Below are 27,939 nucleotides of genomic sequence, written 5' to 3'. Positions count from 1 at the left end.
ACAGTATGCTCGATTGCATAAACATGCAAAGCTGAAGAGTATGCAACCTATTATCTATCTCCGACATACAACACAGAACATCAATTCACATAGACTTTACCTCCACGAGGCTGGAGATGCGTACTAGGTTTCGGAGAGGCACGGTTTCTCCTTCCAAAGAACACATGGCCACAATGTGCTGACACTGCTCATCAAACACAACACTGTGGATGCCTGCGAGGATAACACACACACCAATTATCTTCACTGTCAGGATATGATATGATACAAGCAATACAAGGGGGAGGGATGAGCAGACAAAACAAAACAGATGTGACCTGCAAAGAGTTTCTTGAGGTGTGACTGGATTACAGTTGGGTTGGTTGCCTGACCGAGAATCTCTAACAGATCATCATCTCCTATGAAATAGAACCGTGGGAAGGCAGAGCGCTTCTCCTGCGAAAAACACACGATAAAAAGAGTTGTGATTCCTACCATTCATGTGGTAAATATGTAGTCTTTGCATGAAAAAATGCACGTGTGTGTGTGTGTGTGTGTGTGTGTGTGTGTGTGTGTGTGTGTGTGTGTGTGTGTGTGTGTGTGTGTGTGTGTGTGTGTGTGTGTGTGTGTGTGTGTGTGTGTGTGTGTGTGTGTGTGTGTGTACCTCCAGGAACTCATTGAGTGACTTCTGGCAGCGCTGCAGCTGATCCAGTATGGTGACCAGAGAGTTTCTGATGCCAGCCCTTGAGCTCAAAGAAACAACTCTGTTGTCCCTCTGAATGTCAGACATGATAGACCTGTAACACATATAGAAGCAGTTTTGTTGTTTGTGAATGTGCATGAAAACACATGTCATACAATTTCCATTGGTCAATTTGTTCTAGGAAAAAATGAAATCATCCAATTGTTATACTGAATATCAGCCATAACAATCAGAAACTACAATTAAATAAATTAAAAACATGTACTCTCGAGCAGTATAGGATATGGAATGAAACAAAGCTTAAATTTGAGGATGTGTATATTCATATATATATACATAGGGTAGATAATGCTTAATTTCAGAAGTTCTGGGTGTGGGCAGTGTGCTTGTTATTCATTGGTAAAGATGTGAGGTCTTCATTTGACCTGTCTTTTTAGAAACACACACAGTACCTGAAGTCTTCATCAACACGTTTGAAGCGCGCCTCCTCCCGGGGCAATGCCCCTCGCCCAAAAATGGGCTCCAGATAAACCCAGCGCCTCTGGATGGCATTCAGACTCAGCAGGTACTCGTCTAAGTCTGAGAGCCGGACCTCCCACAGACTAACCTGGACACACACACACAGTTAATACAGGAGCAGTGGTTATTGCTGCTTCATTAAGGATGTTTAAACCTTTCAATATGGGTGAACAACAACACTTTTTGCATACGTAATACGAAGTGCTTGAAGGTTATAAAGTATTCATAGATTTTATTGAGCTGACCTTGTCTTGGAAGCTGCGGTAGTAGGGGGAGTCTTTCAGAGACTGCAGCAGGCAGCGGTTATCTCCCACCTGGATGGGCACAGAGCGGTGATAAAGCCAGTGTTTGCTAATCCCTTACATTTATTTCGAAGGGGTCAGTAGATATTCACGCCCTTCTCTATTTTATCTACCAAGTGGTCACTTTAATTGACCTGCCCGGAACAATAATTATCAAAAAAATAAATACTTATGATAAGGATGATTCCGACAACAGTTATAGCCACCTTTCAAATGACCAAATGTTTTAGTACGCATTGCTCTGCATGCAGACTTTACTTTTTTATATCATCTTAATAAAAAGCATTATGTGAAGTCAGAGTCTAGCGTTGTGGCTCACACCTCAGAGGCAGAAAGGTTAAAGATATAGACAACTTTAAAACATTTATATATAAATACATAAAATGCCTTACTACATATATATAAATAGTATACATAGCATAACGTGCAGATTATTAGGCATCTTTTCTTGAATTTACAGATTATAATTCAGTAATCAGGACGTCATCTATATTATGTATGTATTATCTGTGTAACTGACTTTTTACATTTTTTATTTTTACCATCAAACCATCTTATGTTCGACATGATACCCACACAGCCACACACATTTCTTAAGGAAATGCACTCAGAGACAAGGCACACATGCACTTAATTAAACAGTATCCTGGTGCTGAGGAATCCCTTGGTTGGCCATGTCAGGCAGGTGGAGAGCAGTTAGAGGAAATTAAGATCTAATAAAAGTAATACTCAGTCATTTTGGTCGATGCAATCAGCTTTGTACAAGTCGGTTATGGTCAAACTGTGGCTAATAAAACTATAACCAACTGCAATAAAATGTAATTAAGTCAACTGATTAAACATTTGTGTCTACAGCTAACCATGATTCTGTGTGACAATAGCACAAAGTGTGCGTGTTGTGTGTATAAAGTACGCATTTGTTTGTTTTGGTGTGCCCCTCTGTGTACCTGGTTGACTATATCCTTCCAGTCCTTGATGAGGGTGAGTGTGCGCTTGCTGCTGTCTGTGTACTCCGTCAGGTTGAAGGTAGCTGCAGCTCCCCACAGATCCAGCTCCCTCAGTGCTTCTCTGATCGTTACTTCTGCCTGAGCGCGACTGTTCAGGTCCTTAACGCAAAAACACATATTCAAATACACACACACACAGCCACACACACACACTACTTTCAATACATTTAGTAAAAACAGTACATGGCATCATCGAGGATCCACCGGTATTACTCCTCTGGGCTGGTGAGCAAGAACTTGTACCTCAGATCACCCATGTACCCTGTAAAGTTGTTTGGCCCTGATAATCTTGGATGTGAGAAAACTTGGCATATGATGATATAAGAATTCATTGTACAAGTGTATCTTTACTAAAATCAACCTTATCATATACATTGTTACTGCATTTAACTTTGAACCCACCTAATAAGAAATAAGAAAACTGCAATTATCAGTTATTATTATTTTTTTATGTGGCACCAAAACACTATAAGGAGGTCTGATTGATGGAAAGTATCTGAATCCAAGATATCAGTGTTTTCAGATTAATTAAATAATATGTTTACACAAACACAATAGCAAGATTTCTTACTTTAAATAAGGATTTGTTAAAAAAAACACAGAAAATGCTAATATTTCATGTACATTCCAAACTCTTAATGATTTACTGAATGTGTCTGTAAACCTGTTTGGTCATAACCATTTCCTGTACAAATATTATAAGTGCAAATTCCGGCAGTGGCTCAGTCAGTAGGGGCTTGGACTGGGAGCTGTAGGGTCGCCGGTTCAAGTCCCCGACCAGACCTAAAATGTGGAGTGTGGACTGCTACTTGGAGAGGTCCCAGTTCACCTCCTGCCCTGCCGTGGTGCCCTTGAGCAAGGCACCGGACACCCCCCTTCCCCCCTCACTCCCATTGCTCCCAGGGCGCTGTACAATAGCTGCCCACTGCTCCTAGTGCTAGACTCCTGGTACTAGGATGGGTTAAAAGCAGAGGCCAAATTTCACTGTGTGTGCTGTGTGCTCTGCATGTGTGACCATTAAAGAGGGGTTTCATCCCTCCCCAATTCTTATCTGCTGTTGCCCCCGGTGTCCAAAGTCAGTTATGGCATTAAGGAACACCTTTGATGCAGTTGTTCTTTTTTGTTCATGCAATTCAAAACTATTAATGTATAAAGTATATATATTGGATTGGTTTGAATAACCTTATTTGAATTGAATTGTAACTGTATATCGATGAGAAGGGATGTATTGCATCGGGCACATTCTCAATATCAAATGACTGGTATCAGGGGTAAAAACAACTTGATAAGGATATCCCTAAAATAGATTAAAAAAAGTATGAACAATTTAAAGACGTCTGTGTCCGTAGAGATGTGCATACCTCCACCATTATGTATATACATTTGCTTGAGTGTGTGTGCACATACCTTAAGCTCCAAGGCCTTTTCAACAATGGTATTTGCCACATTGAGGAGGTCATTAAAGACGAGTCTCTCTAGCGTTGTCCCTCTGGGAAGGCCAAGCAAACGGAACATGTCCAACCAATGGTCCTGGGACAGGTGCTCCCCGCGCACATACTTCAACACCGGGACCATGTTCTAGACACGTAGAGGGAAAATAGTGGAAATAGAAGTATAAAAAAATACAAACTATCCAATGATGTGTAAGAGGATCAAATAAAATATTGCTTCAAATATAATTTAACATTCATCTTTTAGTTTGATACAGTTATAACATTTATGTATTCAGAAAAAAAAAGATTTTTCTGCTTGCACAATATATATTGCATACGTCTGATTGGCATTTTCTAAAATAAAAAATGAATGTATTCTTTCCAAAAAAGAAACTAGTAGGCCCTGCTCAAGGGTTTGGCTTGAGATGTGTAGTATTGTTCTTCTAAACTAAATGAACACAAAGTGGAAAGAAGATTATAATATGTTATTCCACCGACTGCACTCCTGTCTACCTTGTATTTGTCCACTTCTCCTTGCAGTTTAACAGACATGGCAGTAGGCTGTTCCAGCTTCCTAAGTCTGTCCTGCCACGTAAAGAGAAATTCCTCAAACACATACGTCTTACTCCTGAAAAACAACAGAAACATAGATATTAAGACACAACCAACACAGGTAAGTGAGTTCAGAAGATTTAGATCAATCTACAGCAGGATTAAACTTGACCTCCCCACCTGAATGTGATCCAGTCCTCCTGGGCCTTTTCTGTAAAGCCTTGCTGCCACTCCTCATACAGACCCCACATCTGGCTATACTCCTCCATGTCTCTTTTTGTTTCTTCCGCCAGAGAGAAATCTGGAGTCCCCAGGTCAAAAGAGGTACAGTCCTCACTGAGGAGAGGAGAGGAGAGAAGATAGATGCACACTTTGAATGTTCTTAAATGTATTCAAACCTGACAGAAAGCACTCAAACTGTAGATTTAGGAAAACACGAGTATGGTTTTACAGAAGTTCTAGTCCAGGGATGTAGTGTAATTGTGAGGAGGCGATGTTAAATATAGTATTTCAGGTGTTTTTAAGTCAGTGTGAATCAGTACAATACTGAGTAGCTTCAATAGAAAAATCTATCTATAAAGATAACAGAAACAAGAACAACTAAAGACATTACAAATTAAATTGCGATGCTGTTTCATGTTGAGCACCAAACGTTTATAGTGTATCTGAATTATTAGGCAGATTTATGGCACACATCATAATCACATTTGATCTAACCACAGCGTATTGTAAAATGATTATCCAGGCAATGAACATCCTATCAGCCGTCCCAACGCAATAAAGAAACCACTCGAAACTCGGCATATTCAAAGTAACTTACAGCAGTTTACAGCGCACAAGCTCGAGCTCCTGGAACTCTTGCTGCTTGTCCCTGATGGTCTGCAGGCAGGCAAGAAGGGCATCGTGATCACCACTCTCAAGAATCTCGTCTTTAGGCTTCAGCTGGTCCCAGCGGGCCTTAAAGCGCTCCAGATCCGCCCTGTAGGCGTCGATACGACCAGCAGCGTTACTTCTCATCACCTCCACCTAAGGGAGGAACAGGGAAAGAGAAAGCAATGAGTATAGGAACATGGTGTAAATAAAGATAAAGAAAAGAAAGACAGGCAGGAGGATAAATAAAGAGACTATATAAGAAGTAGCAGAAAGCTGTTGTTACAGAACATTTGGGATGAAACGTTTTTAAACCCAGATCCAACATGTGTACAATGTTCAGTTTCTCTGGTTTCTGTGGCTGCAAGGGGGTGCAGTCGTCTTTCCATAGAAAGGTTGTGGGTTCGATCCCAGCCCTGTGCAGTCAACATGTTGATGTATCCTTGGGCAAGATACTTTACCCCGAGTTTCTCCTGATGGCATGGCCAAGGGTGTGTGAATGTGTTGTATGATTGTTAGCTTACATGAGCAAGATGGTACATTGCTCTGTATGAATGAGGTGTAAATGATGACTTGTAAAGCACTTTGAGGTGAGACTGGACAAAGCGCTTCATGAGTACAGTCCATTCTGTTACCTGATCTTTGATCATGAGCTGGTGGCTCTCCATGACGAGCTCAAATTTATCCCACTTGGCCCTCAGTGAGGAAAGGGAGTCCATGCCCCCCCCAGCCACTGCTCGTAGCAAACGGTTCTTCTCCTCAGCACACTGGAACTGAGGCAGGATCTATTCACACACATTCAGCAGAATTTGTCAATTAGATAGTTTACGTCCATAGTATGTTAAACACTGGGTTTATTTGACATGAAATGATAAGTTATGCTTTTATATCAAACATCAGAAATGTATTAAGAAAAATGCCCATACACTAGAATTCCTGCATGTCATGTTATTGACTTCAGTATCATAAAAACGGCAAGATTGAAAAGTTAAAAAAAATGCATTAATGTCGCGAACAATATTTCTTTTATTTGACATGAAGGAAAAATAACCTTTATGTCTTAATTCCACATGATTTTAAGACAATTAATAAGGGATTAGAGCAGTGTTTCTCAAAGTGGGGGGCGCGAGGAAAACAAAGCATTTATAAAAAATAAAAATAAATCATAATTTGAAAAATTATTGATTCGAAAATAATATGATACAGTACAGTACAAGTACGTCTGGGTCTCTGTGTTTCATTCAAGCTCGGCTCTGTGTGTGTGTGGAACGAGCCATTTTGTGTGCGTGAGCGAGCGCGAGAGAGAGAGAGAGAGAGAGCGCACCGGTACCGGAGATTGTTGTTGTTAGCTTCTGGTGCTAGCGAGCTACGCTAATGGATATCAGGAGCTTTTTCAACAACAAGGTGGAGGAGAGTCCTCTCCTGTCAGACTGAGAGGCTCAGTGAGCTAAAGGACTCTCTGAGTGTTTAGATAGTTAACTTTAGTCTAAGTTATCTCAGTGGGTCTCAAACGGTTTGGTCACGATTAATGTAAACAACTATTTCCGAGGCACATGTTTATATGATCATTATAGTTATAAAAAAAAATAAGAGAATAAATGAAAAACAGGTTTGAAATACTATATGACAGTAAAAAAAGAATAAAGTTTAAAAGGGTGATTTGTAAAATATCCATAAAGAAAAAGTAAATCTGTTTAGAGTTCTGTTTCAAATGAGTGTTGAGAGATGTATCCATAGATCTCTTAATTGTGCACCAGATTGATGCATTTAACTTCAATATTTAAAAAAAAATCTTCCCTGGGAGCATGCCCCTGGACCCCCCTATGTGAGGTCCACACACCACCTATAAAATAGTACTTCAGTGTTTCCCCTAGGTTTACTGCTTTGGGGGGGGGGGGGGGGGGGGGGGGGGTCATTGGGATATATATTTTTTAAATCCTCTGGAGCAGAGAGAGGAGCTGTGGATTATTGTTATTGATTAATGCATCAGTGTTTCTTAGGGTCAAAAACACTAAACTCACAACTTAAAATGATAGCGTTTAGTTTATTTAATAAAAGAGCCCATGTTCAATGTGAAAAGTGACAGTACATATAGATTAGTTGCAATTTGGTGCTATGCATATATAAAAATTAAAAATATATAAAAAAACTTTTTTTTTTTTTAAACACCTTGAATTTCAGGGGGGGCGCGGGGCTCCGTTGGCGGGGCGCAGCGTCCCTCCAAGACAATGGTAGGGGAAACACTGCACTTTACCCCTGCTTACACCTATAAGCCGTGAGCTGATTATCGAGCCTTCATTGTAACAGTCGCTCGCGGGTGTACTGTGTATTTGCGTGGGGATTGTTGCAGTAGAAAATTCCACTGTAGCGCCCGGTACATTAATGGGAAACCCTAAATGTTTGAGCACCCTCTATGAAACGTCAAGCTACCCCACAGCACCCCCAAAAGAAATCTCTGGCGCCGCCACTGAGCCTGCAACCACGTTTTGAAGAAATGTGCAGTGCAAAACAGGCTCATTGCAGCCACCTGTGATAAGACACACTTTTTTGCCAAATATCAGCATTTTCTTTGCAAAGTGGCAAAGTATTATAACTTATTGTTCTAGCAAAGGGATTGCACATTGTATTATGTATTTTTTTTTTTGAGCACACAGACTTATGGAGCATTGTTTTATTATCACTGTTCTAGCAAAGTGATTTTATTTAAAGGAATGCTCACGTTCATATTGATGTATTTTAATAAATGTTAACTTGGCCCATTACGTGACTATTTGTGTTGGGGGTGCCCGACTTTTTTTTTTCTCCAAAGGGGGGGCCTGACAGAAAAAGTTTGAGAACCACTGGATTAGAGGGAACCTATTTGCACAACTCGAGCCTTTGTACTGTCATTTAGCTCCTGGTCAGAGTTTATGATTGTGTTGGTCTTACTTCTGGTTTGCGGGCTAATATCTGGTTATATCTGCCACCGGCCACACCAATCTCCTCCATGCTCTCTGGTCGAGTAGACAACACCTCCATTGACTCTGAAACAAAACTGTCTATGGCCTGGGTGTGCCCTGAAAGCAAAAGGAAAATAACATCATGAAAGAAAGGAATCAGAAAAGGAAAAAGCATATAATGTCATTGGGCAATTAGAATGAAAAACCAAACGGAAACAAACAAGAGCAGAGAAGGAAAATGGAACAGTGAAGTGGGAAAGTAGTGAGTAGACTTGTGTTGGACATAAATAACACTAATGACTTTCTAAAAAAGGCATTTCTATGCTGCAACAAAAACGAAACCTAGTGAGTAAAGAAAATGAAAGTAGAATGGACAATCCAGCTGTCTGTTTTTACCTTGTATGGACTTCCTGAGTGAGGAGAGCAGCATGTCAAACAGCCTCTGGATCAGGTCATCGATGGCGGCTTTTACCGGCTCACAGTTAACTGTTATACAGTCGACCTTCTCCTGACTGAGAGGAGGAAGAAGAGGATAAGTGCATGTGACTCTTTTGTTAGAGCGTAAGTTCCCTGTATTTGTAAAGTAAATTCATTGGAAGTTGAATGAAGAAGTACATTTATTCCTGAGAGGAGATTTAAATGTCAGCTACAGTAAAAATGGCTTAAATTGAGCAAGCAACTGAAAGTCACATACTGTTGCATTATCAACAGTTTCACCACACCCAGATGGTGTAGATAACAACATTTTTTGTATGAATCGTTCATTCATAACTATCTTTAGATATCCAAATAATGATGATTGTCCTGATTAAAGGTAGGGTAGGTAAGAATGTAGAAACCAGCTCGAGTTCGCTAGAATTTGAAACTACGCAGCCGAAAAAATCTGCCTCTTCCTTCAGACTTCCTTACAGAGCCCCTCCTCCAACACACACGAACGCGCACATGACCAATGAGGGCACGAGATAAGTTTGTGCACAGATGGAAGGCTGACAGGCAGGTAGGCCATCCAGTTATTTTAGCCGGGCCGGCTAAAATGATTGGTCGTGCTTTTTACAGCGCCACGGCTTCCACAGATGACATTTTTGTATATATTTATTGTCAAAGCATTTAATATATTCATTGCTATCGGGATGTTAAAGGTGGGGTAGGTAAGTTTGAGAAACCGGCTCGAGATACACTTTTTATTATATTCCATGGAATGCTCTTAACATCCCGATAGCAATGAATATCTTAAGTGCTTTGACAAAAAATCCATAACAAAATGTCATCTGTGGAAGCCGTAGTACTGTAAAAAGCACGACCAATCATTTTAGCCGGCCCGGCTAAAATAACTGGATGGCCTAGCTGCCTGTCAGCCTTCCATCTGTGCACAAACTTATCTCGTGCCCTCATTGGTCATGTGCGCGTTCGTGTGTGTTGGAGGAGGGGCTCTGTAAGGAAGTGGCAGATTTTCTCCGGTTGTGTATTTTCAAATTCTAGCACACTCGAGCTGGTTTCTCCAAAATTACCTACCCCACCTTTAAGAGCATTCCATGGAATATAACAAAAAGTGTATCTGAAGTGAATTACCTACCCCACCTTTAAATGCTTGCCAGATACTGGGTGTTTCTCAATCGCGGGTAAAGCTGCTTCAGAGCCACTATTTCAAGCATACTACGTCATCGAGTGCCGCCGAAGTACTGTTCCAATCTCCAGCATACTTGGAAATCTACCGAGCCCGGCGTACTCCGTTTGGAGAAATATCGAGGCTGCACATGAGTAGACTCCGCGGTCTTAAAATCCCCACAATGCTTTGCGCACGGACCAATTTCCCCAAATCTGTGGCGGAAGATGTAAGGCGGGGCCTCTCATATGACGCACACCTGCACACTTGCTAGCGTGTTCCACTCTTCTTTTTCCGAATGCCAGGAAGTATTCTTGACTCGCTTCTGAAGCTAGATGCTCGGCAGACATGTGCTACCAAGCAAGCGTACTCGCGATTGAGAAACACCCACTGTGTTATGAATATGTATTTTTTTTAAACTCAAAACCAGTTTTAACATAGTTTTTCTGTTGAGTAGTTTTAACTTTGTCATGTTTACTTTTGTTTATTATGTGTGTTATATACCTTAGTAGACGTTCTGACTCCTTCCCTCTGGCTTTCAGGGCCTTGAAGTTTCTCTCCCAGTCTTGCACAGAGCTCAGATGCTTCTCCACTAACTTCTCTAAATCAACCTGGCCCAGCACCACCCACTCCTACAACACACACAATCACAGTGGTTGAGTGCAGTGCATATTTCCCAATTTGAAATGTTTCTTTGTCAAAGGGGACCAAATTACGGGCAGCAAGAAGACAAAGATGAGTCATTAAAAACAGAACTAGGGAAAAGTGGAGGAAAAAATAGATTTGTGTTGACTGAGGGATTTCCCCAACAGTTTAGATATGCATGGCTGCAAACAGAAGGGAAAGTATCGTATACTGTGCTCACTGTTAGATCGAGTAGTGTTAAAGGAAAAAACAGAACTTCAGTATATAAATAGAGAACATGACTTATTCAAGGCTCTTACTTTCAAAGAAAACAGGGCAGTATTGTCTGATTACAATGCTTCAATGAACAAAGTAAAATACATGGAAATTTAGGCTTACATCTCGTTTGTGTCCAAGAGCAGCCGGCTTGCCAGAGAATGCAATGAATCAAAACGGTTCCATTTTATGTAGTGATAATTAACCTAGCATTAAAAAAACAGTTGGTACTCTTCTTAACATTATACATGTGCTTTTTTTTGCCTCAGTTGAAAAATATAAATCAGCCATAATTAGTATTAATGTCAAAATAATGTGTTGTTTGTGCACCTTGAACTTGTGCTGTATAGCCTGCAGGCGGCTGAAGAGGTCCTCGGCCTTGCTGAAGATGGTGACGAACCCAGTGGCATTTCTATCAATCATGACGCTGAAGATAAGCTCCTCCCCCTGGGCACTGACCCCTTTGAACTGGTTTGGTATTGAGATGAACCGCTTCATCTCCCTGAAATAGCGTGCTCGCACTTCCTCAAAGGGAGGACGGAACTGCAATCGACCCTGCCTATTCACGAGAAGTAGAACAAAAATGAAGGGAGGTTAAAATTAAATCAACAATGTTGGTATAGGAGAGAGAAAGTAAGAAACAGATGGACGCACAAGAAGGGAGGGGATTTGGGGAACAAGTTTGAGGGGGAACCGAAAAAGAGGAACGCCCTATTAAAATATTAAGAAAGCAAGGCAAGGCAAGGCAAGGCAAGTTTATTTATATAGCACCTTTCAACACAAGGTAATTCAAAGTGCTTTACAAAAATGGAAGACATTTTAAAAATGGCATTTAAAATCAGTCATTAAAAAGGAAAGATAATAAAATAAACATTAAAAGAAAAAATACATGGATAAAAGTTAAAAGTTACAGTGCAGTTTAAGATGTGAATAGTTCAATTAAAAGCAACGGCAAAAAGAAAAGTCTTCAGCCTGGATTTAAAAGTAGTAAGAGTTGCAGCGGACCTGCAGGTTTCTGGGAGTTTGTTCCAGATATTCGGAGCATAATAACTGAATGCTGCTTTACCATGTTTAGTTCTGACTCTGGGGACAGAAAGCTGACCAGTCCCTGAAGACCTGAGGGTTCTGGATGGTTCATAATTTAGCAGTAGGTCAGACATGTATTTTGGGCCTAAACCATTCAAAGCTTTATAAACCAGCAACAATATTTTGAAATCTATTCTTTGACACACAGGAAGCCAGTGTAAAGACTTCAGAACAGGAGTGATGTGATCCACTTTCTTAGTGTTAGTGAGGACTCGAGCAGCGGCGTTCTGAATTAGCTGCAGCTTTCTAATAGATTTTTTAGTGAGGCCTGTAAAGACACCATTGCAGTAGTCGAGTCTACTGAAGATAAAAGCATGGACAAGTTTTTCCAAATCCTGCTGTGACATTAGTCCTTTAATCCTAGATATGTTCTTTAGGTGATAGTAGGCTGATTTAGTAACTGTTTTAATGTGACTGTTGAAACTCAGGTCAGAGTCCATGACTACACCTAGATGTCTGGCTTTATCTGTTGTTTTGAACATTGCAGACTGAAGCTCAGCGCTAACTTTTATACGTTCTGCCTTGGCTCCAAAAACCATTACCTCAGTTTTATCTTTGTTTAATTGGAGAAAGTTCTGACACATCCAGTCATTGATTTGTTCAATGCACTTACTCAGTGTTTGAATTGGAGCATAATCTCCTGGTGAAATTGTTACGTAAATTTGTGTGTCATCCGCATAGCTATGGTAACTTATTTTGTTGTTTTTCATTATCTGAGCCAGTGGTAGCATGTAGATGTTAAAGAGAAGAGGCCCCAAGATGGAGCCTTGAGGTACCCCACATGTCATATTTGTCAACTCAGATGTGTATTTACCTATAGAAATAAAGTTTTTTCTGTCCTTTAAGTAGGACTCAAACCAATTTAGAACTGTTGCCGAAAGTCCCACCCAGTTTTCTAGTCGGTCTAGTAATATGTTGTGGTCAACAGTGTCAAATGCAGCACTGAGATCTAACAATACTAACACTGAAGTTCTGCCACTGTCTGTGTTTAAGTGGATGTCATTGAAGACCTTTACAAGAGCAGTCTCAGTGCTGTGGTTTGGACGAAATCCTGACTGGAACACATCCAAACAGTTATTTAAATGCAAGAAGTTACTCAACTGTTGAAATACTACTTTTTCAATGATTTTACCTAGAAATGGCAGGTTTGATATTGGCCTGTAATTGTTCATTACTGAGGCATCTAGATTATTCTTTTTTAAGAGCGGTTTAATGACTGCAGTTTTCAGGGCCTCTGGAAAAATACCTGAGTGAAGAGATGTGTTTACTATATGAAGTAGATCTGAGGCCATGCAAGGAAAAACATCTCCAAGCAGAGAGAAATGGAAAAAGAGAATATGAATAAAGAGCGGGACAGGAAGTGTATACTGACTTGAAAGTGAGGTCTATGAGTATTTCAGGCAGGTTCTTGTTCAGAGCCTCGAGACCGGTCTGGTACTGGTGTTCCAGAGCTTTGTACAGCTGATGGTTCCAGTGCTGACGCCAGGCCCGCATGTCATCGGACCGGAAGCCCTAAACACACACGCATGCATTGGTTAAAGCAGGTGTGTCAAACTCAATTTCATCGCGGGCCACATTAGAATTATGGTTGCACTCAAAGGGCCGGTGGTAATTAACTTTAACACTATATAAATATACATAGATAAATATATATAATATAATGTATTATTTTACAATATTTCCTCTGCATTGGATTATTATCGGATATGGTAATAACTTCATAATTAACTACGTCTGAAAGCAGAAGTCTAGGGCAAATCATTGCAAGTCTCTTCAGTGCGCATCTCACAAAATGAGATGCATTGTGGGACATGTAGTTTATGGGCAACGTGCTCATAAACGTATCATATTCTTTGCAAGCTCTTGTGGGCTACATAAAATGAAGTGGCGGGCTGGATTTGGCCCCCGGGCCTTGAGTTTGACACCCCTGGGTTAAAGGGAGAGGATTAAGATTTGTTGTACAGGTTGTGCATGTCCAATAATGCAAGAAGCTTCCTGGTGACCACATTTTTCTACAAACATATAATGAAAATAAATAATGTATTCAATATAAATAGGTTACTTTAATACCAGAAGCAAAGAGAGTTATATATGTTTGACTGCTATCACAACCTGAGCCTCCAGAGTGGCAAAGCCGGTGCGGAGGTCCTGCAGGCCGTCCTTCCACCGATGCTGCTGTCTCAGTAGGTCCACGTTCATCAGTGTCACCACCTGAGACATGTACCCAAATATGATTTTAGATACAAATTACAACATTATTATTTCAAATGAATGGGGTTGTAACAATTAATGCTAGTATTTAATCATTGAGTTAAAAAAAAAAGGGAACAAAAACACAACAGCAAGCTACAAACCTTGTCGATAAAGTCAGTGTGCCACTTGCGTAACTTCCTGTTCTCGGTGGAAAGTTTCTCCGCGGCAGATTGCAACTTGGCAATATAAACTTCCAACTCTTTGGGGTTGTCCCATGTGATTTGTAGTTTACCACCAGATTCCTTTGACTGAGAACGAGGATTCTAAAAAAGCAGAACAAAGAAATCAGTATTTCCAGTCCGCAGTATGACATTTACGCCAGACAAGATGTATAGGTTGTTTAAAATATGTCATTGAGGAAGAGAAAGTTCTGACTTGTTATGCTCATAAAGAGGCATTGGCGAGTCTTCAGCTTTCAATATCCCTTTTTACAACTTAACTTTTATGAAAATAACAAACACATTTGAACATGTGAGAAAGTGCTACACTGTACCTTGATGACCTGTTCGAAGGCCAGGGCAAGTCCAAGCATCATAGGTCTCTGAGAGGGAATCATCTGCTGGTCAATGGTGTTGTAGAAATGGGCCACCTACAACAGTCACATGATACAATATGAGCTTTAAAAAAGAAACAATGACACAGAAATGAATACATTAATGAGGAAAAGGCCTGTCACCTGTTTGAGGACTATGGCTTGTCTGTAGAATTTGTCTGCAGTATTAGCAGCCTGCTGGATCTTGGCAGGGATCGGAAACCCCAGGGCGGAGAGCTGCCGGACCTCCCTGAGCAGACTGACCAGCCTGTCTGAATACTGGATCTTCAGCCTGCCGTCCACATGGTCCAGGTCCATCACACGGTTACTGGCCTGGAGACTATACAAAGAGAGACAAATGTAATTGAATCCTCTCAAACCAGCACCCTGAATTGCACTTTAGCAGTGTGCCTAATGACGTGATGTTTAACATTGAAAAGTTACAAAAACAGCAGTAAGTTCCAGGTACTGTGACATAAATTGACCTGAATGCTTCCAATGGCAATTAAGATGTAACTCAGTGTTGCTCTTGACTTTTCTTATACGTCTTATTAGTCAACGTGTGCAGAATTTCTAACCTGATCCCTGACTTTGGGTCGGCCAGCCCTGACAGTATATCTCTGGACCAGTCCTCGAACTGTTCCTGTTCATACGCCCTCAGAACCTCCAGCAGGTCATCACAGAAATGCAGGAACCCCTTAAACCCGGACAGGTCTGAGAGCAGCGCCTCAGCTATGCGGACAGAGTCCTCGACCTATAGGAAGAATGCAAGTACAGGAACATAATAGAACAAAGGGATCAGTATACACTATTCTATTAATCGTCATAAAACCGATTTGATTTTTGTAACATGAGTAAAAGCTTAGGTTGTATGAAGTCATTTTCAGAAGTTCCTCATCTCAGTATGTAATGACATCTCATTCTATTACACCTGGAAATCATTGTTAGACTTGATGATTGATAGATGTATGTGAAAAGACACACACTTAGTTACCTTATGTATGAGCTGTCGGACCCAAACAATTTTGTTGACCACCTCAGGGAGGTTCCTGCCGATGAATGGCCCAGACTTGTCTCCAGGAGCTCCATGGCAACGACTCTCAAAATCAGTCTTTAGGCCTAAGAAAATCAATTAAGTGAGAGAGGGGTCAGTGATCTGGGAAGCATAATACAAACACATTTCACCTTTATTTATATCCACTTATTTTTGCTCTTCTCGTATTATTATACATTTTGAGTAATTGCAATGATTGTATTATTACATTTGTGGGCTAAATGAATACTATTGGTCCCAATTAGACTATAAAAACCCTTTGAGGATATATTACATGCTTTCAGCTTCTGAATGGCTTACATACTGCTCTCACACATTCAGTTAACACTTTAAAGTCATTTACCATTATTGAGTAGATCAAGAATAGATTTAACATTTCATATTAGAGTGTTTTTTTTAATGTAGGCATCTGGTGATTGTGTGCCACACTATCTCTGACAAAACAAGACATAAGTGCTTTGAATCATAACTGTGTACCCTTGTTGTAGTCCAGGAGTCTGGCTAGTAGGGTCTCTCTCTCTGACTGCAGCTCTTTGCTGATGGTGGGACGTCTGATCAACTCCTTGTGTTTTTGGAAAACCTGCAACAGCTAGACAACAAACACACAGACACACAGGCATAGGGACATACAGTAAGCTCCCAAATCAACACACACCCAAACACAATATTTTAGCATCCGATGTGAAGAGGTGTGTTACGCTACCTGCTGTGGGTTGTCCTGTACATCAGCAATGTAGCTCTTCAGTCTGCCAGCGACTTCCTGTTCTGAGGGAGCCATCAGTCGCTCAAACTGAGCCACCGCTGCTGTCCAGAGAGGCTAAAAAGAACAATTACAAGTAATAATCTAAGTAAATGACATTACATTCTTGCCTTAATAGTGTAGAAGCTGCTACTTTAAAATCCCAAATAATCAGCATTGCTTTTCTATGCTTAAAGACAGGTGCTTTTACATGGGTTTGAAGTCAATTCAGGACGAGGTGGGTGGAATATGTATAGCGCAGCGGCCATTCGGCCAGATGCTTACAAATTGTGAGCCTTATTGGGGATTCCTTTAGCTTGGATATTAATCTTTATGTGACAACAAGCAGCCATGCAATGGAGAACCTGCACCTGTACCATATTGTGCATGCATGAATGCACTGAAAGGCTAAAACAAGGTCATTCAGAAGTGTCACATGGAAATAAACTAGTAACCTCAGTGTAGGGGTTGTAATGCAGAGGGTTGAGTCCAGAGAAAGGCTCAAACACTCGATCTGAAGTCAGAGCCTGCTGCTTCCCTGCTGGTAGCAGACGCAGCAGTTTCTCATGAACGATACGCAGAGTCACCACCTGGAAGACATAAACAAGGAGAGTGTTTTCAAGTTATCTATGTCTGTTTTGTTTACGTGTTTGGTTATAAGGCTTGCAGGAGTCAACAACATGACTTACAATGTGTGACTGACTTATCAGACCATGGCACTATTCCTAAGATGCTGTGTAAATGGGTTTGGGAGACACAATATAAAAAAATGTCTTAAGCATGCTAAACTGATAACAAAAACATGTTTGAAAGAATACAGTTAATAAATATCAGTGTTGTTACTTTCAGGATCAATAAGGTGCACAATGTGCAATTCTCTTTTTGAATCCGTTAATGGTTCACCTTTTTTTCCTTGTTCTGTTTTAAAATAAATGACATGTGGAAATTCCACCTCAATGTGACGTCTGTTCTTTTTACAGAAGAGCAAAAACAAGGAAAGGTCAACCAAGACGCTTCTGACAGATAAATGTCAAGCACTAAATGTAATGTAACCACAATGTCAGGAGATGACTTACCTCATCCAATCTTTTAGCGAGGCAATGTAGGGTTTGCGGGCAGTGCTTGTTTCCTTTCCAGGGGTGTGGAGCATGTCTCTTCCACACCTGAGAAAAAAGGCCGTTTTAATACATGGTTAGTGTTTACCACAGACACTCTGATGATCTTCATTTAGATTTCATTTTATAATTATTATTATACGTATAAACCATATTATTTATAACAATTTTGTGCACATTTCATCATCAATTTGATCTCTTCCATACCTGTCCAGTCAGATGCTCACAGGCTACCACCCACTGTTCACAGATGGAAACGCCCGTCCTCAGGTTCTCTCTCATGGATACAAAAGGCTCCTCAAATATTTTTAGACTACTCAGCTTCTTCTGCACATATCTTCCCAGGGCTCCACCTAGTACACAAAGAATAGCAACAATAAAAGATGACAAGGTTAAAGTACACATGCTCAAACAGATAATCTTAGATTGCCAAACAACTGTCTACATTTCACGGGAATGTAATATTTCTTATGTAGGATGTCAGAAGTACTGAGTCAACATTAGCAATTACTCCCTTAAATCTCAAAAAGGTCAACATTTAACTATTGGCAAGCCATGTTCTGTATATAGAGTCGTTTCTTGGAAGTCAGTTTCAGTTCTCAAGAGATTGCGTTTCTTGTTTAACCTCAGTAGCTAACTGATCTTATAACCGACGTAAATGTGTTTTCATTTCCTATTTTAGTTTTTTGTTTGTGTGCGAGTCAACCCACCAATAACATCCATGAGTCGCACCATGCGCGTTTCTGGGTAAGGGTCAAAATCAGTTTGTCTCCAAACATCATCCAGACTGTCTTTACTCTGTTCCACCAGATCCACAACATCAGGCATGGAAAGGCCATCAAGACCCCCGTACTCCTGGTGGAATCACAGAGAGACACATAAGTTAGTTCAAAGATAGTTCCCTGCAATTTGAATATCAGTTGTAGAACAATTATTAAACACTTCTTAAAACTATATGAAAAATAAAGAAAATGTTAAGATAAAGGTTTCAAACATAAAATAAAATATGTACCAAGTTGAAAAAAAAGGTCTTTTAGCATTTTATGTGTGGAATCATTGCATGTTCCTGTTGTTTGTGGCATCCAATGAAATAGAACAATTAAAATGAAGACAATGAGACAAAACGTGCTAAATCCATTTGAACAGGGAACATCTTTTTTAATTCTGTAATGTTTGCATTGTTTTTATTGCTTAACGTGATGTGCAATCTGTCTGCAGTGCACCTTTAAAAAAAGTATCAACTAAATAAATAAAGTATTTAAGTCATAAAAAAAGGATATTTTGTCAAATGTATGGATGAAAAACAAAATAGAGTTTTAGTGCGCTGAACAACAGCGTGAACTAGAAGATAGCAGCATCACTTGTTTCTGAGTTATTTGTAAACGTACATACAAATATGAATATCAATATTGATCCATAAAGGTTTGCATGTATACCTTTTGTATGGGTTTAAACTGTTCAGTGATATATAAAGCCCTCTCTCTCGAACTGTTCTTCTCTGCAGACTCAGCCAGGTCCTCCCAGTACTGGAACTCATCACTGGGAGTCAGGATGCCTGCATCGCCAGAGAGAAGTACAATGTTTCAAAATAATAATTTACCCATGTTAAATTAAGCAAAGAGGTTAAGACAACTCATTTTATGAAGTGAACCGATATTGTTTAGCCATACATTTATTTAGTATTTGTGATAGGTGTACTGAGATTACACTTTTTTTACACTTATTAGCTAAATGTTTAATCCAATCATTTGTATATTGTTACACCACTTCTAAAAACTAAAAGAACAAAAAAATGGATTAACCCTTACTTGATCATAGACACTAAGGCCCTGACCTGTGTATTTCATTTTGCAAAAATGTGTTTATGCATACCGAGGACATCTTCCTCTGAGCGACCCTTCTTAGCAGAGGGATGGTCTCCTGACTGGCGGACCACTGAGCCCAGGCCCAGCTCCAGCTCACTCAGCAGAGCTGCCAGCTTAGGGTCAAATGCTGAACGCCAGCGCTCATCCTACAGAGAGGTAAAGCAAAGAATACATTTACTAAGTTGACTGAATTGTCTTGTTCTCTACCGGTGCTTTATTTGGGCACAAAAAAAACGTTAATCAAAACTTAAGGGTATAACATTTTAAAGGTATCTATTTACATGTCCCAATGGTCTTGTTATATGTATTTTCAGTACTTGTTTTAAATTACTTCATTTGTAATAGATGAATGCAAGTGTTTATTTCTAACTAAAAATGTATGAACTGTTTTGAATTATTCAAATTGAAATATGTTCCAAATAGTAGCTTGGGGAATGGTACCTCCTCATACTATTGTGGATTGTTATTGGCTGTGTGGTCGAGCGGATTCTTCTACTTTTGTTGGTGGTACTATTAATACTGAATTATTGAATACACAGAGACAGGCTCACCTTCAGCAGTACAGGTGCAAAGACTTGTCTCACAGCCTGGTAGAGGGTGTTGATGGGAGACTCCAGCATGGACGACACAAGGACGCTATGGTGAAGGTTGTCTTCTGTGATGACTGTGGGATACAGCTTGAAGAACACCAACACCTTCTCTCTGTTTTCCCCCGATGCTTCAATCTGACAAAGAGCGATAAAATATGTCAAAAGAGGCGGGGTAAGACACTGCTTTGTTGTCAAGTGCATTTGTGTTGTCCATACATAGGATGAGGCGGTTTGTTTTCACATATACGAAGTAAACTATTATGGAAAACCACTTTAAATGTGCTTATATAAACAGCCCTACTAGGGTTTAGGCTGGACATTTTTGTCTTTTTAAACATTAAGCATTAGTTGAAAGGTTAGATTGTTGGTCTTATGAGCCCATAGGCAAATTCTTTCACAAGGATATCTTGATCCACACTAGAAACTGAAACACTGTAATGATGCCATACATGTTTGTGTTACCTTATTTGACAAGTGAAGGTCCCCGTCATGTCTGCTGATGGACAGGACAAACTCATTTCCATCGTCCAGAAAGTTATTGAGCTCTGGGCTGTCAGTCAGGGACGGTGAAGGTGTTATCCCATAGAAGTTTCCTGTTGTGGTCAAGATAAACCTTTTGCGAGCATCATCTGAACCGTGGGGCATATTTCAGCTACAGCGATGTACTGATGCTGAGAAACCTGTAATATACAGAAAATAACACTGTAAAGACTGCACGGTGGGAGGGATAAGGCTTAATGGGATATGGCTTAATATAAAATGAATATGGCTTAATGGTCACTATTGTGTAATACAAGCACTATAAATTGTGAGTTTAATTTTTAATGTTATTTATACAGATCATTTGGGCTCAGATTTGGCTTTTTTCAAAGCTTCCTTTAGGGTTGAAATATCTCATAGAACACAGTTAGATTCAGACATATCATTGTATTATGTGGGAAAGAAGGACTCAGTACTTTGCCACTCGTGTAAAATAGACTTGAATAATAAGCAAAACACATTAAATGGATTTATCTATTACATAAAAACCCATCTAACATGTCCAATACACCCAGAATCAGACCAATTACTGCCGCATCAGGAAATAAAATGAGGCCATATCAGACTTTGACAAAAGTTAATACCAGCGTTTGTTACGCTTTAACCTAGCGTTAGTGCGTAATGTTGTTCTGTCGACCCAGAAACAAGCAAATAGAGCAGTTTCAAGCCTTTCTCAAACCACATGCCCGTGCAAGTTTCTATGCATTCTCTAAACAACTATAACGTTACGCCAGATACTTTGCTCTTAAGATAATTGAGTACGTTAACATGTCAGCTAAGTCTTTGAAGGGAGAGCAGTGCTAACGTTACCAGAGTATTGCTGCTAAACTATTAGCTAACTTACATTATAACGCTACTATCGAAGGTGCTAGTGCTAATACAAAGTTAGTATGTGTGTCTCCTTTGTCATAGCAGATTCGTTGCTTTACATGGCAAAGACTAAAATAATGTTTACAAAGTTAAGGCGCAGAATTATTACAAAACAATGGCTACAGGAGGTCAACAAATCCACAAGCTAGCTAGCTAACGTCACCATCTCTTTGAATTAAAGTTAAGCATTTTAGCTAGCTGGCTTGACTCCAGCACGCTAGTAAGCAAACAGAAGCATTGGTTTCATACCGTTTTGCCAACAAGCATACTACCTTTAAAGCTGTTTGTAACACAATTCATGGAGGGAAGCTGTTACTCATGCCTGTCTGTTTCTTCAAGAATATGCTTGCGTGGTTGCCAGGTAGCAACTACGATCCACTGTACCACGTGACAAAGCAGAAATAGAAACCTACGCAATTTACTTACGCCATTTACTTACAGTAGGTGCAGAGTTCAGAGCCAGGCAGCATATGTTTCCACGATGGCACATCTTCTAATCATATACTTTAAATAAGTGTATTATATGTTTTGATTCATTATGTACATGTATTTAAGGTTGCATTATGTAGCCGTAACTTAAATTACTTTATATATTGCTGGGTAAATTAATCTTCCATAATACATAGTCGTGCTTTAGTTGATTTGTATTTTGTGTTAATAACATATCATTTTGTATAGAAGGTTTAGTACAATATTACCCTCTGTAATTTGTTGGATTAAGTATTAAATAGCATTATAATCAATCAATCAACAACTTTATTAATCCCGCAAGGGGCAATTGGTTATGAGCAGCAGCTTATGTCATGTACCGCAGGCAGGAACATACAGGAAGAAAACACACAGATACATCCGGGAGCACAGATGTGGATCATTCCAATTTACACGATAAATAGTTCATAACATCACAATAATAAATAAATAAATAATCAAGTTAAAAACTTTTCAAGAATTTAAAAGTTTGAGTGCAGAAGGGATGAATTATTTTGCAAAACGATTAGTCTTTAGAGCAGAGCTTTAGAGAACACAAAGAGGTAGTCAGAACAGCACATCACACCGGCCTTGACTTTGTATGGGAGCCGCGCTCCCCCGCAAAGCTAGGAAGCAACATTATGGTTTCCCGCTATATCTGAAGAAACGTTAGAGAAAACAAATTAGTATGATGGTGCCAGAGTAGGGAGGGACTTCCACAGGCCGGCCGAATGCTGATTGGAGGATTGTGTTGCCAAGAGACTCTATCTGAGTCTGCGCACCAACCAAAGAGAACCAAGTCTAAACCGCGGTATCTCTTCAGCTAGTCTTGACCAATCATAAATGTACGGGCAACGCCCTGTGTAATAAAATGTATTGTCGCACGAGGTTCGAGGCTCTTGACGGATTTGGTGGTTACAGATTACAGCTTTGCTGCCTGTGATTCCCAAAGACGTGATGAGTCCTTGGCCAAGTAATATATATATTTTGCTCTCTTTACAAGAAATAGTTAAACTTAGAAGTTGTCTGTCTTTTCTGGAATTCTGAACCCAACAGCAAGTAGAGCATATCTATGCCCTGATGGCAAGAGACGAAATTCATGTGCAAGAACATGACCTGGAGAGGCCAGAATGCTCTCTGCTTTCCGCAGAATCTGTTTGTTACAGAAGGAGTTTAAGTCTCTCTGTTTAACTCCGATGACTTTAGAGCAGGTTTTAACAATGTTGTTCAGGCTGTTCCTGTCTTTCAGTGTAAGGCTATGGAACCAGCAGATAAAAGAAAAAAAAAACATTAGGCTCTCAATGAATGCTTGGTAAAAAACGACAAAGAATGAAAGGCCTGACAGAGAAAGAGTTCAGTTTGCGAAGAAGGTGCATTCTCTGTTGACCCCGTTTCACAATACACTCAGTATTCACATCAAATTTGAGGTGGTCATCGAAAATGGTGCCCAAGTATTTGTATGATGTGACAATTTCTACCTTGTCATTGTGTATGATGCACTCCTTAGGAACATCCTTGTGACATCTAAAATCAATTATCAATTCCTGGGTTTTAGAGACATTTAAATCCAGAAAACTGTCATCACACCAGGAAATAAAATCAGTAAGAGCACACTCGTGGCCTAATTCTGAGCTGCTAAGGAGGGACAAGAGGGTGGTATCATCAGAGAATTTAACCAGGTAGCTGTTGTCTTGCATCCTCCTGCATTTATCAGTGTACATTATAAAAAGTAGGGGCGAAAGAACAAATCCTTGAGGCGAGCCTGTGGAAGTGATGACAGAGTAGGAGAGGCGTCCGTTGACAGACACCTTCTGCTCTCTATTAGTTAGAACGTTTAAAATCCATAAGGAAAGTATCATGGAAAGTAGCCTGCATGTACCCCACATTAAGTAAATTCCTGACTAAATGTGGTTTGGTTAATTCCACCACTGTTGAAATATTTATTAACATGTATTACAGCATTAATTATTATCATTATTAATGCATTCAGCATTACCTAATAATTCCTATTTAGATTTACTCCAAAAAGAGAGACACATCTTTTTTTATTCTGTTTTACTACTGGTTATAAAACTACAATGGGCCTTTGTGTAAGCATTTTTACTTTACTTGCTAAAGACAAATCACTTACAGTACAATGACTCAATATTAAGTGTCTCAATGAGGCAAGACCGTTGTTAGTATTTTCCCAACAACAGTGTACAGTGAGTCATTGCTTGTATTACTAACACCTTTTTCTTAGAATGACATGTGTCATACTTGAAAAAGTCGTAAAAGGATGTCATCACAAAACATTTATCATCATATATTTTAATGTCTCCTTCCAAACCTTGGTCAGGTTAACCTACTATCCCTTATCTTTGTGTTTATAGTATTTATGGTATGTCCGGATACATTTTTTTAACACAATGTTATTCAGGATGAGCCCCTTGTAAGATTTTTTTTTATACTAGAATTTGACATAGGGCCAATCTTTATACAGGACTTCAATGCCTGATAATGAAGAATGACATACCTTAACACCAACACACACAAAAGACGAAACAGAAGGACAGGGATTCCCTTGGTATTTAACAGAGTTTCATGTCTTTCAATTACCGTATATAGATGGAAGGGAAACTCTTTTGTCACACACACACACACACACACACACACACACACACACACACACACACACACATGCGCACACACACACACACACACACACACACACACACACACACACACACACACACACACACACACACACACACACACACACACACACACACACACACACCTTTTCCCATCTTTTTGATCAGTAGACTGACCAATAGCATTGATGATAGAATTTGACATAGGGCCAATCTTTATACAGGACTTCAATGCCTGATAATGAAGAATGACCTACCTTAACACCAACACACACAAAAGATGAAACAGAAGGACAGGGATTCCCTTGATATTTAACAGAGTTTCAGTTCTTTCAATGACCGTATATAGATGGAAGGGAAACTCTTTTGTCACACAGCATCCACAGACACACACACACACACACACACACACACACACACACACACACACACACACACACACACACACACACACACACCCACACACACACACACACACACACACACACCTTTTCCTATCTTTTTGACCAGTAGACTGACCAATAACACTGATAACCATACTCAATCTAGTGCATTTCTCAAAACAGCCTCTAAACCTCTCATTGTTCAATCCAATTTAATTTACCACATGTAAATAATATTCTCTGACTGACAAACATTCACTACAATTTATTTCGGGAGCACAAACAAATAAAGATTGCTTTTCAGAAACAAGCAGATAGCAGTACCAACTGCACTCTTTGTAGCACCATGCAATGCATTTGTACATAGGGTGTTGTTACAGATAGCTATTAGATTATGAGGTAGTCTTTGAGTTTCAAAATCCCCTAGAATAGTGAGAAGTGATTTCTGTAAACCAAAGTGTTATCAGCCCTTCCTCCCAAGTACAGCCCACATAACAACAAATGACTGTAAGAAAGGCTCACTTTCTTGGTATACAGGAAATGTATTGTTCTGTGGGCAGTATGGGGGTGGAACTTCACTTCCACATAACGCTTGACTATCTATAATGTCTTCTCATCAGTTTTGTAATAAATATGCAAACTGTTGATTTATATATTTCTTTGCAGTCTTACATTTTACCTGGATGTACAATTTCTGTTATACCCTCTTATCCAATACATAAAGCTCTAATTTATCACATTATACCAGAAACAGCAATTCACCTTCACAAACATGCATGCCACCTCTATAGTGTCAGTGTATTTTTTATATGGAATGCAATTCTTAACCTGATGGAATGAAAATGTTGCCTTTGACAATAACAAATTATGTTTTACAGTCATTCTATTCTATTAAAATTACTATTTAGCTATTTTACTTGTGTAAATTTAGGCAACTACCTAATTAGTAATTTAAAGTCAGATGATTCAAAAGGAAACCAGATATAAAGTGGTTTACCGACATGCGTTGGGATGGGCTATGAATATAATAGGGATGAGTCATTGTGTGGCTCTACGTTCTGGGTACATATCAAACTTTTCAGAGATACACACGAAAATCCTCAGGCATTCCCTGTTTAATGTCTTAGTTAGTTAGAGGCTTTTAAAAGAATAGAGAAAAGATAAAGAGCAGAGACACTGAGTCAAAACTGGGTGACAAAACCATGTATTTTTATTCTTCAAATGTCAAAGTGAAGTTAACACTTCATTAAAGTGGACCTATCATGCTATATATGAATAATATATTGTAGGGCCATACCTATATAAAACATGTCTGTGAAGTTTTTTTTTCAAAATACCAAACCATGCATTTTAGCCATGCCTCATTTCGCTCTATTTGCTCTATTCCAGCCCTGTTTTCTGTGGCAAATGAGCTGCAGCTGACCACGCCCCCCTGCAAAGGAGGGGGGCGAGGCACGAGCGTCATGTTACCATGCTGTTACCATGCCACGGCAACCTCTCATTCCCCTGATAGGTGGAGAGTTGTCCATATAGGCGGAGCAGCCCGTTTCTGACGTCAGAACAATTTCAAATCTGGATCAGTTTTTATCAGATCCGTTGCAGCCCCGTTTTTAGAGATTTGGGTATGGAGGAAAAGAGAGAGGGTTGTGTTTTCTGACACTTGGTGAGTTCCCTGATACACCGGGTCATAGGTCCCCTTTAAGTTAGCTTGGTACCTTGTCAATTATTAACCTTTTTGAGAGGCAATTAGCAGGAATTAAGTGGATAATAAGAATTGATAATAACAGTAAATGTTTGAATATCAGACAAAGTGCTATAACAAAGTGATTGAAAAACAGAAGTGAAAAGATGTTCTAAATTTACACAGAAAAAAAGTGTGAAACACAAACGTTTTTTTCTGTGTACCACACACCACAATGTGTGTGGTACACAAGTCATCTGCAACAGTGTCAGAAGCAATGCAGCTGTGGGAGCATATTGGACCTTTTTGAAAAAAATGTACACCACCTGTATCCAAAAGTGCTTTTTGAAAATCTCATTTGCGGTGTCTGAGTTATTGTGTGACATCACCGGCATTTAAGCACCCTCTTTTGATCAATGACTGCAATGTGGAAGATGGAGAATTAGAGACTCACAGTTGAACATAATGCATCTCAAATGTTATCGCAATAATGCATGTCACTGCTCTATAGCAATATTCAAATGTATTCTTGTGTCCCAAGTGGCCACTTTTTTACCCAAAAGGGAAACAGTTGGCCTGTTTAGTATCACTTGCCTCTTTTCTTGCACAATAAAACATTTGTATATTATTTATTTAAGGAAAAACAAAACTAAATTGTAAAGATTTTTCTTGGATAGGAGAGTTTCCACTTCTCCCATGTCTCATTAAGATTATGAAATAATAGTTGACTGATTGAATGAATTATCTTACAATGATCTGTAGTATCCTACTCCCCCTCCCTCTGCATTCCTTGTGACTTAGTTCTGTGATGCCTTGGTTCAGAAAATAAATAAAAACAATCATAGCAGCAGAATATGAATGCAACACTGCATATTACTGTAACATTTGACTGTGATTCATACCACAAGGTCTGATGAGAGTGAGAATGAGCTAGTTAGCAGACAGGGAAGTTCATGAACATTTTTCCACTGTGACATAACAGACACGTATAGTGATCACACACACAATGTGCCAAAGCCAAATGTCCTGACAAACATGATTCTGTGGAAGCCCTCTTTAGGCTTCCCAACAGTAAGTCACATGTTCAATTTAAATCTCAAAGTGACTTACTGGGACACTGACATAGAACAAAGCCATGGTTATTATTACTATTGTAACACCTGTTTTCTCATCTTATAATAAGTGAGATCAAAGATATAACAAGCTTTGTTTAAAACATGCCTGTACAAATAAAACCTGCTCAGATTGACATCAGATTGTGTGTCATTGCTAAATTGTCACATGACTGTTTTGCCCTGCCCCTTTTGTTGTTTTGAATGAAGA

The 27,939-nt window shown here is 39.6% G+C and overlaps 1 protein-coding gene across 4 annotated transcripts in view; it reads right to left on the bottom strand.

Moving 5' to 3' along the window:
• LOC117470345 (cytoplasmic dynein 2 heavy chain 1) overlaps nucleotides 1-21,810 on the bottom strand; it is a 112,430-nt gene extending 90,620 nt beyond the window's left edge. For 3 of the 4 annotated variants that reach the window (XM_034115089.1, XM_034115092.1, XM_034115091.1), the window contains exons 1-33: nucleotides 21,724-21,810; nucleotides 20,504-20,721; nucleotides 20,003-20,176; nucleotides 19,459-19,597; nucleotides 19,023-19,141; nucleotides 18,297-18,441; nucleotides 17,794-17,939; nucleotides 17,548-17,634; nucleotides 16,927-17,061; nucleotides 16,436-16,549; nucleotides 16,210-16,321; nucleotides 15,673-15,797; nucleotides 15,257-15,432; nucleotides 14,823-15,018; nucleotides 14,640-14,735; nucleotides 14,248-14,409; nucleotides 14,006-14,104; nucleotides 13,266-13,405; nucleotides 11,138-11,366; nucleotides 10,412-10,539; nucleotides 8,701-8,816; nucleotides 8,294-8,421; nucleotides 6,001-6,150; nucleotides 5,316-5,521; nucleotides 4,676-4,831; nucleotides 4,457-4,571; nucleotides 3,918-4,088; nucleotides 2,451-2,609; nucleotides 1,447-1,515; nucleotides 1,135-1,289; nucleotides 644-776; nucleotides 318-435; nucleotides 101-213 (exon numbers count right to left, since the gene is read on the bottom strand). In XM_034115089.1, coding sequence (XP_033970980.1) covers nucleotides 101-213; nucleotides 318-435; nucleotides 644-776; nucleotides 1,135-1,289; nucleotides 1,447-1,515; nucleotides 2,451-2,609; nucleotides 3,918-4,088; nucleotides 4,457-4,571; nucleotides 4,676-4,831; nucleotides 5,316-5,521; nucleotides 6,001-6,150; nucleotides 8,294-8,421; nucleotides 8,701-8,816; nucleotides 10,412-10,539; nucleotides 11,138-11,366; nucleotides 13,266-13,405; nucleotides 14,006-14,104; nucleotides 14,248-14,409; nucleotides 14,640-14,735; nucleotides 14,823-15,018; nucleotides 15,257-15,432; nucleotides 15,673-15,797; nucleotides 16,210-16,321; nucleotides 16,436-16,549; nucleotides 16,927-17,061; nucleotides 17,548-17,634; nucleotides 17,794-17,939; nucleotides 18,297-18,441; nucleotides 19,023-19,141; nucleotides 19,459-19,597; nucleotides 20,003-20,176; nucleotides 20,504-20,686 — 4,494 coding nt within the window. In that variant the 5' untranslated portion in view covers nucleotides 20,687-20,721; nucleotides 21,724-21,810. Of the gene's footprint in view, nucleotides 1-100; nucleotides 214-317; nucleotides 436-643; nucleotides 777-1,134; nucleotides 1,290-1,446; nucleotides 1,516-2,450; nucleotides 2,610-3,917; nucleotides 4,089-4,456; nucleotides 4,572-4,675; nucleotides 4,832-5,315; nucleotides 5,522-6,000; nucleotides 6,151-8,293; nucleotides 8,422-8,700; nucleotides 8,817-10,411; nucleotides 10,540-11,137; nucleotides 11,367-13,265; nucleotides 13,406-14,005; nucleotides 14,105-14,247; nucleotides 14,410-14,639; nucleotides 14,736-14,822; nucleotides 15,019-15,256; nucleotides 15,433-15,672; nucleotides 15,798-16,209; nucleotides 16,322-16,435; nucleotides 16,550-16,926; nucleotides 17,062-17,547; nucleotides 17,635-17,793; nucleotides 17,940-18,296; nucleotides 18,442-19,022; nucleotides 19,142-19,458; nucleotides 19,598-20,002; nucleotides 20,177-20,503; nucleotides 20,722-21,700 lie in introns of all 4 variants that reach the window. The other variant, XM_034115090.1, reaches the window with a different exon arrangement.
• Nucleotides 21,811-27,939: the final 6,129 nt, after the last annotated feature.

Source organism: Trematomus bernacchii, unplaced genomic scaffold (assembly GCF_902827165.1).
Source record: "Trematomus bernacchii unplaced genomic scaffold, fTreBer1.1, whole genome shotgun sequence".
Lineage (NCBI taxonomy): Eukaryota > Metazoa > Chordata > Actinopteri > Perciformes > Nototheniidae > Trematomus > Trematomus bernacchii.
This window is presented reverse-complemented; position numbering and strand designations above follow the sequence as displayed.